This window comes from Sus scrofa, chromosome X (genome assembly GCF_054392235.1).
Source record: "Sus scrofa isolate SSC_HxYL_T2T_F1_AM1 chromosome X, Sscrofa_HxYL_maternal_Yorkshire_Landrace_v2.0, whole genome shotgun sequence".
In the NCBI taxonomy this organism is placed as follows: Eukaryota; Metazoa; Chordata; class Mammalia; order Artiodactyla; family Suidae; genus Sus; species Sus scrofa.
In genome coordinates, this window is record NC_139401.1 from 37,649,697 (window position 1) to 37,666,359 (window position 16,663).

At 43.9% G+C, this 16,663-nt stretch overlaps 1 protein-coding gene across 46 annotated transcripts in view; it reads left to right on the top strand.

Annotated features, from left to right (window-relative positions):
* Positions 1–16,663, top strand: part of SYTL5 (synaptotagmin like 5) — a 304,058-nt gene that overhangs the window by 236,193 nt on the left and 51,202 nt on the right. For 24 of the 46 annotated variants that reach the window (XM_085007641.1, XM_021079656.2, XM_085007645.1 and 21 more), the window contains one exon: positions 883–7,897. In XM_085007641.1, the coding sequence (XP_084863767.1) occupies positions 883–1,025 (143 nt within the window). In that variant the 3' untranslated portion in view covers positions 1,026–7,897. Of the gene's footprint in view, positions 1–882; positions 7,898–16,663 lie in introns of those variants that run through there. The other 22 variants (XM_085007654.1, XM_085007642.1, XM_085007629.1 and 19 more) reach the window with 1 other exon arrangement.

Here is a 16,663-nt window from a genome sequence, read left to right on the forward strand (position 1 = left end):
TTGCTTTAGCTGTGGTGTAGGTTGCAGGAGCGGCACAGATTTTATCCCTGGCCCGGGAGCTTCCATATGCTGCAGGGGGCGGCCAAAAAAGAAAAGAAAAGAAAATACCATTCAGTCCTTTCATAAACTATCATTTACACTTTAGTCTAAGTGGATTTCAACTACTTTCTTGGGCCTTCACGTTTTGCTCAGGAGAGGATCACAAAGATAGCACAGACTTGTGATCAGGTAGAGAATGGCTTCAAAAACCAACTTTACTTCCTCCCCTTCTCAGTTTTGTCTAGGCCTTGCAGCCATTACTCAACACTAGTTAACACTAGTTAAATTAAAAGGACAAAAATCCTTTTTTTTCCCTAAAAATTAATGACCCCCCTCACAAACTCTCATTATCCCAACACTTCAGCCAGACATAGATAGTCTGCATGCCCCAGGGTCAGCACCCCTATGGAGAAGGGCCTGTGATGCTTTATTCATTTAGCCATTAAGCAGAGCCAAGACTCTCTCTACCACGAAAATGAAAATGCCCAGGTCACAGAAGTGGCCCTGTTTGAAAGGGAGAGCCTTGGAACCCAGGTCAGACTGTTCTTCTGTCACGTTATCTCAGTCCAGGTGAGCCAGCTTTCTGCTTGAACTACCAAAGTGAGGAAGACATGAGCCCCTAGGGCCAGCCTGATAGGTTCTTCATCATCGAGGCAGCAGCGAGTAATGCAGGCAGCAAAGGGATGTATTGCCTCCTAACGCCACGCACTAGCTGTGAGAAAGGACAGCAAGCCAGCTAAGGGCTCTCTGGTGAGCAGGCCCCCGTCAGAGGTTGCTAGGTGCCTTGCAGATGATCAGAACATTTCATCTGTCAAGTGCGACGCTCCCTTTTCCCTTCCGCAGGTGTGAGCCGTGGGAAGAGCGCTGATTGGATGGACGCTCAGGGGGAGGAGCAACGCCTCTGGCAGAAGATGGCGGACAATCCTGGGACTGCCGTGGAGGGTGTGCTCATGCTCCGTGCCAGCATGGGGAAGAGGAAGCTCTGAAGGTACCAGTTCTCCAAAAGGAGGCCTCCAGGGATTGTCTGGTTGTCATTTCCTCCCATTAGCCAGCTTGGGACGTGGAGTCTGCTTCTCTGCCGTTTCTCACCTGTGGGTACTGGGACATGAGGGGAGAGATGTCACTGCTGTGAACATTTAGGGTCTTGCCAAGTCTTAAAAAGTATGTACCTCTCTTTGTCATCGGGCCAGTGATTTTTGTTGTGGTTGTTGTGTTTTGGCCATGGCCGTGGGGTGTGGAAGTTCTCCGGCCAGGAATCGAGCCCACACCAGGGTGGTGATAACACCTGATCCTTAACGGCTAGGCCACCAGTGAACTCTGGCCAAGGCTTTTTTGATTGGATGATAGTGTTACCACACTGTCCTATCACCAAGCAATCTGTCCAATGATTCATAGGCTTTGTACCATAGGAGAAATGGCACGTGCTTATTTGAAACTACTGTTGAGATTGGGGGGTCCCCAAACTTTTTCTAATTATGAGTTATTTTAGGTTTTCTCCAGGTTTGAGGGCAAAGGGGAGCCGCTTGGCATGTAGACCACTTGAAGGGTAAGAAGAAGGGATACTGGCTACCCTTTCCTCGCCCTGGAAATTCCCATAATCCAAAGACAGCATTGTGAGCATGGTTGCTGGGGCAGGGGGGTGGCCCTGTTCTTGCAGAAAACTTGGGGATTGACTGGATTTCAGGTTTTCACAATGAACTGACAGGTTTTTCTGTGGTGACTATGTAATCGATAATCTAAATCATCCCACTTTGGGGAGTGAAGAGGGCTGAGCCATTGCCCCAGAACAACAGGTATGAACCTTGACTGACCTGGGAAAATTGGGATGTAGGGTCCCCCTAGTCAGGATCTAACTATGAGAGAGCCCTGTTGTAAACGTTTACTTTATAAAATGTTCTAAGCTGTCAACGAAAAGGGAGTAAGAAATAATCCACCTTTGGAGCCCCTGTCATATCCCATTGCTCAAAGGTATGCCATGGGCACAGCCAAAAAAAAAAAAAAAAAAAAAAAAAAACAGCCCAGAAAACAAAAAGCATTAGATCATCACTACTTCCTCTATTGGAGAAACAAATTGTCTTCAGCTTTGGTGTGATTTGGTATGTCTTCAATGACGTTTTTAGGCGAGATGAGAGGGTGATGATGGTGAAGCCTGGAGACATCTCTAGAGGAGACAAAATGCAGTAGATGTATCCACTAATAATAAAAGTGGCAAAATCAATCAATTCCAAAATGTATGACTTGAACTCAAGACCAGCATGAACTTTATGTATCAAGACCTTTGCCACATTTAGAGCAATGCTTCGTATCATGATTTCATAAAATCCAGCATCTACCTGGGTATTTCCACAATGCAGGAAGGACCCAGACAGGTAGAAGTCTGTTAGAAACCTGCTGGTGTGGCTCTCAGAAATATAGTCAGTGGATCTTTTGGTTACTCTTTTTTACTAGAAGTACAAAGAATATTTTTAATATAGGTGATACATGTAGATGGCGCAAAATTTGAGTCACTCCAAAAATTGTGAAAAGTAAATCTGACCCGTCCTCTTCCATATCAGAATATATTGACAGACCCTTTTTTTTTTTTTTTTTGTGGCTACAGGGTATTACATTACAGGGATAGTTTGTATTTATTTAACTAGTCCTACCATTCATCATCCAGGTCTTAAATATTAGCCTGCTCAGGGAAACCTCCTGATCTCCCTCTTCCTGACGAGGTCGCAGCAGCCTGCCTCTATTTCCCCTTCAGTACGTAGATCACAATTATATTATTCATGTATTGAGTTCCTTAATGCCTGTGTCAGTTAACCCTCACCACCGCATCCCTAGAATGTAAGCTTCATAAAGAGCAGAGACGCTATTTCGGTGGTTCCACAGCTATATTCTTCGTGCTTAGTGGGTAATTTGAAAAATATGTGTGGTAAGTGAAAATGAAAACAAAAATGTAACATCAGAGAATGTTAGACCAGTAGGCATCTTTTGAAACCGCTGTTTCTAACTTCTAGTTAACAGATGAGAAAACTGGGATGCAGATAGATCAAGAAAAATCTCCGAATGGAGGTGGCTTAGTAATAACGCACCCAACTAGTATCCAGGAGGACACAGGTTCCATCCCCGGCCTCGCTTAGTGGGTTGAGGATCCTGCGTTGCCATGAGCTGTGGTGTAGGTCGCGGACACAGCTTGGATCCACAGTTGCTGTGGCTGTGGTGTAGGCCGGCAGCTATAGCTCCGATTCCCCTAGCCTGGGAACCTCCATATGCTGTGGGTGTGGCCCTATAAAGACAGAGAAAAAGAAAGAAAGAAAAATCTCTGAATATGATCATTGATGGGTCTTTTAAAAGCAGCCTTTCTACCAGTGCTTTAGTTACAACCCTAGACAGCTCATTCCAGCCTCTCCTGGCGTAGATAAAAGCACAGAGTATGTGTGCTCTCCAGCCTAGCATCTCAGCATCTCAGAAGGAGAGAACACAGCCTTGCCTGGAGAACCTCACTCCTTGTTTGGAGCAGCCTTCGATTTTCCCTCAGTCAAATTAAATTGTAAAGGGACACCTTAATCTGTTTAGTTTGTAAATAGCACCTGCAGAATACATGGAAGATGTGGTGTATCAGTTCTCATTTTGCTTATGTTGTTACTGTCACTGGAGTCATCAGGATGTAGATTTTCATGGTCACAAAAGCACCACCAACAAAGATATTTCGATGGGATTTTTTTATTCTTGGCCTCCCTTTCCTTAAGAGACTTAGACAAATATATGATCCATCATCATTAAATACTTAACTAAAGGATGAATTAAGCCTGCCTGATTCGCAGTAATATTAGCCTCATCATCACCTGCTACCACAAGGCTTATGTTAGGCAGGGGAGGAGAAAGCTGTGGGGAAAAGAAAGGGCAAACCCCACTTTTAGAAGCAAAGTTGATGAAGATGTCAAGTCCCCAAAGCACCTCAGAGTGAAATACTATGGCATTTGGGCTGTGATCAGTGTTTGTTTTTTCTTCCATGTAGATATTGTCACATTAAACTGAGCATTGCCTTTAGAAGTTGGCAGAAGGGCTTTCCTCCCACAATGTTATCCTTTATGGCCTCTGAAATTAAAGAAAACAAATACAGTGAGGCAGTTTGTAAAGGCAAAACCATAACAAAAGTTGGATCTGGCAAGTTCTGAGCAAGAGCCATGGAAATTGGGCCACATCGAGGATTCCAAAGGATTTTCTGAATCATCTGGGGTGTAAATTTAATACATTGATTCCAGAGCATGGCTCCAAACCTACTGAACAAAATCTCTAGAAGACTCTAATATTTTTATCAAGCTTCTTGGGTGATTCTAACACAAGGAGATCACAGTTTGAGAAAACATTTCATTAGGGGACAAATTAACTTGACTATATTATTTGGACCAAATCTGCATCTTGATGACAGATTGGATCGCTAACTTGGACATTACTGATTGCAAGGTAACCATGGTGAGGTAGAAGGAATCTAAACGTGAACTCAGATTGACCTTAGTTCACGTCTTGCCTTGACTACTTACCAACCATGTGACCTCAGTCAAGTTTAGCCAGTCTAGGCCTTGATCTATTCACCTATAAAGTAGGGATAATTGGGCTGTCTTGGAGTAATTGGCGATATTCCACGTGGCCATATGTATAAATATGCTTTGTAAATTTTACCCTACCATGGGGAGAAAAAAAAGTCAGTATTAGTGAGTTAGTGAGAGAAATCTGTGGTTCATAATCTCTTAGGCCCTCCTTTCCCTGAGTGCTTGGTTAGGTCTTAATCTTTCTGTGTACAATGAAGTGGTCTCCAGTGTACAACAACAATACCTAAAACACCTTACTTTTCTCTGTCACCCATTATGGATGATAGTTACTTATTTTTAGGCTGAAATTTCCTACTTCATCTGATTAGATAGGACATGTTGCAAAAGTGTTTAATTTGAGAGAGAGGGAAATGTGTTTTTTCTTGAAAGGTTGTGGAACCAAAGCATCTTTCCACCCTTTTCCTTAACATCTTTGTTCAGTGTAATGATCCTTTCTTTCCACGGCCCCTTGCCTGTCACTTAGGTCAGAGAGCTCAAACCTGCCTTCCTCACAGGGATTTTATTTAGAGTTATGCTTTTCATCTACAGGGGGAAATTTACCATTCTGCCAAAACAAACTCCATAGAAATTCAAACTAATGTTGTCATTATGAGGAATGCCTGGTATTTCGAAGATTGGCAATGATGGTACCTGGAACCTCATTTACCACATTAGAATTTATTAAAGTGTTCCAGCAGAGGGTTCCTTTCATACTGGGAAAAAGGACTTAGAATATATAGTTGGTATTACCAATAAGTGATATGTCATCCAGGGTAGTCAATCAGATTTTTCTCTCCAGTATTTCAGCACAGGAGGATAACTGTCTCGAATATATTTTCCCTTTTCTCTATTGAGGTGGAAATTGATACAACAAGCAAGTAAAAAGATTTCATTATAATAGTTAAAGCAAAACTTTACATTATTGGCATTTGCTGAGGGAGAAAATGTCTCTTAATAGAAGGGCAGAGAACTAGATATTTATTTGAATCAAAATATTTGATTTTTATCTCTTTATTGGTAGATGTGCTTACTTTGGGAAGGAATCTGATTGCTCCTTCCAAGCATTTTTTTTCTTACTTAGCCAAAGTTTCATTTGGTTTTCAAAGTTGAATCTTGTTTGTGCAAATCCATGGGAATCGATGAGTCCTGACAGTAAAACTTGTAAAATCTTTGACATTTGGAAACAAGGAAGGGAGTCATTCCATTAAAAACAGTTTAGGTCGATCATTTATGTTTGAGCTGTAGTTAGAATGATTGAGTGTTGGGAATTTATTTTTGTTTCCATCCTTTCCACTGTTCATCATTCATAAATGGACATTTTTGAAGAGAGATCTTTGGCTTTTGCTTGACGTGGAGAAATAAATGTCGAGACTTTCCTGCATCTTCTTGCCTTTGACCTTCCTCACTACCTGCAATTAAGTTGTCCTCCTTAATGCCTAAATATCTTCTTACATTGTCCCTCTGATGGATGGGGTGTAGCCCAGACCCCGAGATGTCTTGAATGCTTTTTTTCCACGTAGGCGAATGGGAATGCTATTATTAATTTTCAGCTTTTTCCTGTCACCTCCAATCCCAGCTCTGTTAGCCTCATTTGTTTGCAAAGTATCTGAATGCACAGAGCCAGGTTGGGAGAGAGGGGGCTGCCCCCGGCTGCTTCCCAGGGTGTCAAATTATAAGGGGTATTAAACATCCCTGAAAAGGTAATGAGGCGGAGAATTCCTTTTGGGAAGAGTATGGTATTAGCAGGACGGAATAATGTCTGCTTGAGTAGACAAGTGAGGAGGGGATCCCATGCCTGAAGAGCAATTCGTGGTTGATGAGACAGGTCTGGTTAGAGACAGGGCTCCTCTTTGCTGAATGGAGTCTCTACCTTGCGCCAGGTATGAGTTGCTAAGGACCTAGGGAGGAGAGTCTTTGTCGCCACTGGAGAGTTCCCGCCATTGGAGATTTCCTTTCTTCCATCCACCAGGCAGGAGTCCTCTAAATAAAGGTTATTTGTGTATTTAAAGAGCCTCTGAGAGGGGTATCACATCATCAGGGCAAGAACTGGCCCAACTCTGAATGCATTAGGTCCCCATACCTGGATTGAGTGTAGCTGTCACAAGTAGGCTGTTTTTCTCTGTTCCTAAAGATGCATTCCAGTGGTGAGTGGGCCAGAGAGAGCAGACACAATATCCTAAAAACAGCTAAGGATCACCAGGACACTGAGACATTGGAATAGCATCTCCCTTTGGGAAGAAGTAAAAGTGGCAATTTTTCAAACTCTGCCAAGGTCTGGGTCATCTACATGCATGTTCATTTCTGCTTTGTCCCTGGCACCCACCTCTTGGGCAGCCAGTTTCCTCTCCTAAACTCCTGCTCTGATACGACGTTGATCTGTTTTCAAATTAACTAGTCTTTGGACTAAAATTAGAGCAGTAGTAGGTTGACAGAAAAGTGAAGCAGGAAGTACAAAGTTCCCATGTCCTACCACTCCCCTCCGTCACATGTTTCTCTGGTAATTAACATCTTTTACTGGTATGATACAATTATTACAATTGATTAACTGATATTGGTACATTATTATTAATTAAAGTCAATAGTTTATATTAGGGTTCATTCTTGGTATCTTACAGTTGTCGTATGACTTTTAACAAAATATACATAAATATCCTGTATCCGTAATTACATTATCATACACAATCATTTTGCTGCCCTAAAAATTCCCTTTGCTCCAACCTCTAGCAACCACTGATCTTTTCACTGTCTCTGTAGTTTTGCCTTTTCTAAGCATGTCCTATATTTGGAATCATACGGTACATAGCCTTTTCCGAGTTGCTTTTTCACTTAGCGATATGCGTTAAGGTTCCTCTGTATCTTTTTGTGGCTTGATAACACAGTTATTTCTTTTCCCAGTGTGGTGAGGATACTTAACATGAGATCTACCCTCTTAACAAATTTTTAAGTGCACGATACTGTATCATTTTATTTTTTTGGGGGGTGGGGTGGGGGAAGAGGATGGAAGATCTAAGAAACGATAATATTTTTTTTAAATTCCCCAGAAATGATGGGAGGTCGGCATTCATTTTGCTAGTTTTCTTGGTTTTCTTGTTGGCTGCAAATGACTGTTCCTATGTACTTGTTTTGCCATGTGTAGTGCAAAATTAGTAGCAATACTTAACCGCTTAACATGCTTACTTCTAAGCTTCTCTATGGAATATGTACCCCAGACCGAAGTTTTGTGCCACCCTGTACTTGCTACAAAGTGTAATATCTTTTTCATTAAATTCACTTTCCATGTATCTCTCATGTGTTCTATTACATGTACTTGAAGATGCATATCCTTGAAAATTCATTGTATGTTACCTTTCTCCTGTTTTTAAACTTAGCTGTCTTGGGAGCAAAGCACATATGCTAAATTGAGACACACAAATTGGAAGACTGTCTGGTGTCTATTTGTAAGGCTAGGATGACGTCGAACAACTCTTTCTGCCGCTTAAGCTATTGAATCTGACCCACGGTTTGGTTTTTGCACACTTAGCGTCCTATAAATCGGAACCCTGTCACCATCACTCCCTTTGCCCACTCCTCAGTGAATCATGGGTAGTGACGAAAGAAGGGATAGAAATGACATTTATTGAGCACCTACTGTACATCAGAGGCATTACAAATTGTTACCTCATTTATTATCTGTGTTTGACAAAGGACAAAAAAAAAAAAAAAAAGGCATGAGTCTCAGAATGGTTAAGTAACTTGCCCAAGTTACCCAGCTAGTGTATAATAGAGCCTCACCCCATAGGGAGCTCCCCATTTCACATCCCACCTCACCCCATAGGGAGCTCCCCATTTCATATCCCAAAGCCCATGCTCTTTGCTCTTCACTAAACTGTACCCCACATGGAAATTCTGTGCCTGTTATGAGCTGAAGACTTGCTTCTCAAAGTGTAATTGCTTCACATGGGCACCTGCTGGAAATGAAGAATGTTGGGCCCCCAGCCAGAATGAATCCGAATATTCACTAGAACAGGATCCTTAGTTGATGTGCAAGCACAATAAAAGCTTTAAGAAGCAGTGATGTGCAGAAGATGGCACATTGGACCTTGACCCTTAAGGTACTTGATACTTAAACGAACTATTGCCTGTTAGCTGTAGTTAATGTGAACGATGGCCTGAGACACACCCCATTTATCAGTTTTCGAGCCTTTTCTCTTCCTCAATTTAAATTTCTCCCCCTAAACACATGCATGGTTACCAGCATCTTTTTTGTCTTGTGTTCCCTTGCAACTGTCCTGAATACTTTCCCCGGTGTATAGCTGACCTTTTTTTTTCCAGAGTACCTGCAATGAAAACTTGGATATTTTTTATTAAGGATGAGTTGTCCAGCCTTGATAAATACAGTGAGGACCCACTGAATGTAGATAGAATCTCCTCTAAGCCTGAGGAATTAGAGCCCCTAAAGCTTTATTCCGCAATGCTAATCAGACATTCTAGATGATGCCTTTTCTATTTTCAGTCAATATTTAGCCCTCGTGTTGCTGATGATAATTGGGTACAGAGAAAAGCCTTTGGAGACCAGCTTGACTTGGAGCTGTGAAAAATGTGAGGCCTGAGTCAGAAATGTATTTTTGTTCATCCAGTCTTGAAAGAGGGCAATATACGGTGAAGAGCACTGGGTTTGATGGTTAGGAGACCTAGCTTCCACGCCTAACTCCGCTACTTGCTGTGGCTTTTTGAGCAAGACATTTCCACTCTCTAAGCCTCTGTTTTCTCATCTCTACAATGAGGAGCCTGCTCCAAGTGCTGTCTCGGATTCCCTCGGGTTCTAAAGCTCTCTGATACCTCGCATGTGTCGGAATTCATTGACTCTAAGAAGTCCTTGATTGGAGGGGGCAGCTGTATGCTACAAACCACTAAAAATGGAAAAACATGCAGCCATCGTTAACTGTTCTGGGGGTTCTACGTCTAACCCTGCCTATTTTCTCTTGGCCTTTATTCATACCACACTATGCCCCAAGACACAGATCTCACTGAACTACTTTGATGGGGCTCTCTTGCCCTGTGGATTTGGGTAGGGATTGGCCAGAGGAAGGCACCAGTAGGAGATTGAAGGGAGCGGGGAAAGTGAGGTGGGTATGGTGATTCCCTTGGATCATTCCCCTTGGGTCACAAAGTCCCAGTGGTTACATTCCTCTGCTCAGGACTGTAGCTCCTGCCAGGTAGCTTCCCCTCCTCCTGGAGCTGGGGTCACCCCTCCCTCCCTTCAAGCCTGTGAGTGATAAAGTCCCTCGACTGTGGCTAGTTTCACCCTCCCTGGTTACTTTCCCTTAACCCTGACCACACCCTTATAGTCTTTTTATGAATTTTTCCTCTACTCGACAGTCACAGTGTTCCATTTATTACCTGCTGGGGCCCTAACTGATAGAGTCATTGGCATTCTTAAGGAGTAGGCCCTCAGAATTGTAGGTTTGTGTTGCTCACGTATTTGAGGAACATTATGGGTTCTTGGTGAAGTAATAGATATTTAGTTAATTTGTTGGAACGAATGGAAGAAAATGATCTTCTGATCTTTGTGCCTCTAATACCCAGAAAATAAAATCAAGGAGCAAGTAATTAAGAAGGATTTTTCTTTCTTTCTTTCTTTCTTTCTTTCTTTCTTTCTTTCTTTCTTTCTTTCTTTCTTTCTTTTTTTTTTTTTTGTCTTTTCTAGGGCTGCACCTATGGCACATGGAGGTTCCCAGGCGAGGGGTCTATTGGAGCCGTAGCCGCCCACCACAGCTACAGCAACGTGGGATCCAAGCCGCGTCTGCAACCTACACCACAGCTCACAGCAACACTGGATCCTTAACCCACTGAGCAAGGCCAGAGATTGAACCTGCAACCTCATGGTTCCTAGTCGGATTCGTTAACCACTGAGCCATGATGGGAACTCCAAGGGGGATTTTTCTTTTAGGTTTCCCAGAATGTGCAAAGATGCTCATTGAAAGATATATGTTCCCTCTAAAAGATTCCCTTTGCTCTCTACAGCAAACACTCCTGCTTCTGATTATCCTTACTGAAAGGAATTAAAAAGAAAGCGTTTTGGAATTCCCATCGTGGCTCAGTGGTTAAAGAACCTGACTAGAATCCATGAGGACGCGGGTTTGATCCTTGGCCTTGCTCAGAGGGTTAAGGATCCGGCGTTGCCGTGAGCTGTGGTGTAGGTCACAGATGCGGCTCCGATCCTGCGTTGCTGTGGCTGTGGCTGGCAGCTGCAGCTCCAATTTGACCCCTAGCATGGGAAACTTCATATGCCACAGACGCAGCCCTAAATAGACAAAAAAGACCAAAAAAAAGAAAAAGCTATTTTCCCATTCAATATTTGGGTACCAGATGCTAGAGACTTTGTTGCTTTGTTCTGGTAAAGACAGCACATCTGGAACTTCCTTTGTGGGCTACAGCATAGCTATGCGGCATTGTCACTGCTGTGGCTTGCATTCGATCTCTGGCTCTGCAACTTCTACATGCCGTGGGGGGGGTGGCCAACCAATTAAAAAAAAAAAAAAAGATATCCGGAAAGGCAAGGATGCCATCAATGGGATGGATGAGTCTGCTATTCCCTATGTAAAGATAGTTAAGACTCCTCTGGGGCGCATTAGAACACAGAGCAGGAGGTGGTGATCTTTTCCTAACCAAGAACGTAAAGATTGTTCTCTCTGTCCTGTGAATGCACCATTATACTTAGACTCAAAGAACACGTCACTCTGCCCTAGAAACCCAGTTTAGCGTGAAGAGAGTGCACCTGTGAGTTCACGGTGCAGAATTTGTTGTTTACTTCATGTCTCAGCACCCAAAAATAACTGTTTTTTGGTGGGTTTTTGTTTTTTCGGTTTTTAGGGCCGCACCCATCGCACATGGAGGTCCCCGGCTAGGGGTCGAATCGGCGTTACAGCTGCCGGCCTACACCACAGCCATAGCAACGCGGAGTCCGAGCCGCATCTGCAACCTACACCACAGCTCACAGCGACACCAGGGCCCTGACCCACTGAGCAAGGCCAGGGATCAAACCCACAACCTCATGGTTCTAGTTGGATTCATTTCCACTGCACCACAATGGGAACTTCCAAATAACTGGTTTGATAGAAGACTGGAATGGTTTACTCAAAGCTCAGTTATAGAATCAGCTGATACTCAGTACTTAGGCTGGAGAGATACCTTACAAGATAGAGTATACGCTTTAAACCAGCAGCCAAAATATGGTGCTGTTGCCCTCCTAGCCAGAACACATGGGTTCAGAGACCAAGATGCACCGCCCCTCCTGTCATGATGCCTCCTGGCTTGCTTGAGTAGTTTTTCCTATATGTCTACATGAGCCTGGGTTCAGTGAGCGTAAGCGCTCCGGTGCCCAGTGTCTTTGCCTTCCTCTGGCCAATCCCAACAAAAATCCACTGGGCAAGAGAGCCCCATTGAAGCAGCTTATGTAGGAAACAGTCATGGTTCTCTTCCATGGCAAGCTGAGAATGCCTCTGAAATATTTGGGCTTCCTCACATCCCTGAACCTACAGGGAGAGAAGAGGCTCAGGTGATTATCAAGAGGAGATGGAGCTGCTCAGGCATCATGGTTACCAGGAGAGCTATGTCTGGAGCTTGGGGATTTATGGAGGCATCTCTCAGTCCTCTGATACGCTGTGCTCCTCGTCGGGGGAAAACTGCGGTAACCCAATAAAAATGGCCACTAAGGAATCAGATCCTTCAGGAACGAAGGCTTGGATCAGTCCTCCAGGTAAAGAACGTCAGCTGAAGTGCTGGCAGAGAGTAAGGAGAATTTGAAATGGATCTCAACAGAGAGCTCATGACCAACTGCCCAAGTGAGATTGAAGCACCTTTGTTTTAGCTGAACTATTGTCTTCCACCCTCTTTCTCCTCCTCCTGGCTTCTAGGAAGAGCACTGGTGGTGGCTAAGGTTTTAGGTTACAAGTGGACTTAAGAGAGAACTGATACTCCCCTGCAGTGATACAGTAGCCAGGGGTCAGGAAAGGCTCTGATCATATGTGACAGATAGTAAATAGTTCAGGCTTCCTGAGCCACACTGTCTTTGCGGCCGCTACTCACCTCTGCCATTGCAGAGCAGAAGCAGCCACAACTAATACATTTTAAAAACGTGTATGTCTGTGTTCCAGTAAGACTAATGACAAAAACAGACGGCCAGGAGTTCCTGTCATGTTGTAGCAGGTTAAGAGTCGGACCATGCAGATGCAGGTTTGATCCCTGGCCTCGCTCAGTGGGTTAAGGATCTGGTGTTGTCGTGAGCTATGGTGTAGGTCACAGACATGGCTCGGAACTGGCTGTGGTGTAGGCCAGCAGCTGCATCTCCAATTTGACTCCTAGCATGGGAACTTCCACGGGCCATGGGTGCAGCCCTAAAACAAAAAGAAAAACAAAAAGATGGCCAGCCTATTGGCTGTAGTCTGCAGACTTCTGTGGTAGGTATGGGAACCTGAGAAGATGCTGAGGGTGAATGGCTGAACTGTGCTGGGTATTCTCTGTCTGCCCCACCAGAGCCCCTCCCTGCAGGTTTCTCCACTGCTTTGTGCTCTGATCCTTCACGTGCTGGTCTTCAGTTGGGTGTGGCCAACTGGAGCCAATAATGGGAGATCAGAGGGCAAGAAGTGTTCAGGGTGTTTACCCCACCCCCTCCCCACACTCCCTCCCTGCTGGGCTGAGGCTTGTTAAAGGCTGTGTTCCGCTGCGAGTTCTCTCTGGGTTCCAGTAATCAGTCCCTCTGCTTGCCCTTCAAGCCTAGGGTAGCAAATGTCCTCTGATGCTGCCAGCTCTCAAGTGCTTCACTGTCCCTTAATAGTTTGTTTCACCATGCTCACCCATTATAAATAATCCTTTCATTATGTCCTCTTCAATTCCCATTAGAATCTGCCATCTGTTTTCCACTAGGACTTAGGCTAAAAAAAAATAAAATGTCATTGATTGTAAGACACTCTCCACTTCAGAGATGTTAAAATGTGTGTGTGGGGGGGAGGGTATCTCGGGATCCATGAACTATGCTAATTGCAATATATTCCTGGTGAATGAATGAATCAATGAGTGATTAGTATTCACCGTGCAGCTCCCCCCAAAGACAGATACAGTGTCCTGGCGTAACGGATCGTGTGCTATTCAGAATGAAGTTCAAAAATCAGAATCAACATTGATTCTTCTCAAGTACTTAGATGCTCTTTCTCCACCTTGAGACAGGTAATCAATGTGAAGGTCATGTCCCTGCCCACGACTCCTAATTGTTACACCAGGGCTAAGACATTAGAATGCTTTTTACTAATCTTGTTTCTCTGAAAATGAGATGATGCCAAAGAGAAGGCTACTGACATGGGTATAGTTTTGTGTGTGTGTGTGTGTGTGTGTGTTTGTGAAGCAGTACAAATCACTCTTGTCTATGACTGTTCCTGAACTGAGTGCAAAGCTTTCTAGAATGGCCCACCGGTCTGGGAACACATCAGGTTCCTCAGTAATTGCAAACTGCCCCATGTGACACTGGCATATATTCTGGCCGAGCCTATTTTAATAGCCATGGGCCTTCTTTCCAGCCTAAGACATAACCTAGTCTAGGCTGCCTGTCTAGAACTTAGAAATTCTTCAGCAAAATTACTGACTCAAACTGCAGAGGCTGTCTGATTACAGAAATCTAGCAATGACTGAGGTTACTCAGGCTAGTGCAAGAGCTGCTGTGCCTTTGGAAAGGTCTGCTGTGTTTCCTTTTTCGAATTCTTAAGTTCCTAATTGTTCCCCTAGAGACAAAGAAATGTGTCTCTCCTCTGGCCCTCCTCTGGGGCGGTGCTACTCAGAGCACTGGTCTGTGATAGAATAAGGAGTTTATGTCAGAATGTAAATCAGCATACTGCCTCCTTTGCTGAGAAAGTTTTGCTTTCAAAAAATATCAGCCAGGAGTTCCTGCTGTGATGCATCAGTTAAGGATCTAGCATTGTCACTGCAGCGGCTTGGGTCACTGCCGAGGCTCAGGTTTGATCCCTGGCCCAGCGCAGTAGGTTAAGGATCCATTGTTGCTGCAGCTGTGTCGTAGGTCACAGCTGCAGCTCAGAGCTGATCCCTGGCCCAGGAATTTCCATTTTGACTGCCACAGATGCAGTCAAATATATATATATAAATATATCAGCAAATTTTATATATATATATATCAGCAAAATTAAATAATGCATTTGTTAACATTTCTGACTTGCATTCCAGGGCCAGCTCTCTATCTCTTTGTGAACCACTAACAAATGGTCCAAGGACCAGTAGCCAGTAGGAGGACTATAGTCCAAGGAGCATTACTTTAGACAGCTTGGAACTCAGTCCCGTCACTGGACCATCTTCTGAAACTGCTGCCACTTGTTGGGAAATGAGAGCATTTCTTCCCATCCCAATCTTCCCAAGGAAGAGGTGACTCTTTTCTCCAAGATTAGGCTCAGCAGACATCAGAAACCCACTCAATAGCCCACCCAAGAGTCAAATAGACCTCTAGGTAATTACAAGACACATTGAAGGAGCTCCAGAGAGACGGATTCAGGTTTGATCTATGCTCAGACAGATGACAGCATTTCAGTTTCATGTGAAATCAGTTTGTTAGTCTCAGAGCACTGCTGCCTAAGCACAGCCTCATCCTCTGGGGAGCCTTGTCACTTCTGTTGGGGAAAGAGACAGACCAACAAAAGAAAATTCCATATTGTACACAGAAATTATTTCCCCCAAACTCTGACACAGCCATAGAAAAAATAGGAAAACAAACCTTAAGCTGAGCATCTTGAGAAATGACATCATCATAATAGAAATTTATTTCGGGGTGTGTGTGTGTGTGTGTATCACATCTTCTTTATCCATTCATCTGCCAGTGGACATTTAGGTTGCTTCTACGTCTCGGCTGTTGTAAACAGTACTGCTTTGAACATAGAGGTACGTGTATCTTTTTGAATTAGTTTTCCCTGGTTACATGGCCAGGAATGGGATTGCTAGATCATGTGGTAGGGCTGCACCCACCGCATATGAAAGTTCCCAGGCTAGGGGTCAAATTGGAGCTATAGCTGCCAGCCTAGGCCGCAGCCACAGCAACAAGGGATCCAAGCCACGTCTGCAAGCTACACCACAGCTCATAGCAATGCTGGATCCCTGACCCACTGAGCAAAGCCAGGGATCAAACCCACATCCTCATGGATACTAGTCCAATACTAGTTTCCACTGTGCCACAACAGGAATTCCTGGTAGTTCTACTCTTATTCTTTTAAGGAACACCCATACTGTTCTCCATAGTGGTTGTACTAATTTACATTCCCAGCAACAGTGAAGGAGGGTTCCCTTTTCTCCACATCCTCTCCAGCATTTGTTATTTGTAGCCTTTTTAATGATGGTCATTCTTTTTTTTTTTTCCCCCTCTTTTCTGGGGCCGCACTCATGCCATATGGAGGTTCCCAGGCTAGGGATCCAATTGGAGCTGTAGCTGCCGGCCTATGCCAGAGCCACAGCAATGCCAGATCCGAGCTGTGTCTTCGACCTACACCACAGCTCACGGCAACACCGGATCCTTAACCCACTGAGCAAGGCCAGGGATTGAACCCTCAACCTCATGGTTCCCAGTTGGATTCGTTAACCACTGAGCCACGACGGGAACTCCATGATGGCCATTCTCAGTGGTGTGAGGTGTAGTTTTGATTTGCATTCCTCTAATAATTAGCAATGTTGAGCATCTTTTCATGTGCCTATTGGTCATCTGTGTGTCATCTTTGGAAAAATGTCTATTTAGGTCTTCTGCCCCTTTTTTTTTATTGGGCTGTTAGGGTTTTTGGTTTTTTTTTTTTGTATTGAGTTGTATGAGCTATTGGTATTTTTTGTAAATTAAGCCCTTGTCAGTCTCATCATTCGCAGATATTTTCTCCTAGTCCATGGCTTGTCTTTTCATTTTGTTTCTGGTTTTCTTTGCTCTGTGTACACACACACACACACACATACACAATGGAATGCTAATCAGCCATAAAAATGAATGAAGTAATGCCTTGTAGCAACGTTGATGGACCTAGTGATTATCATACTAA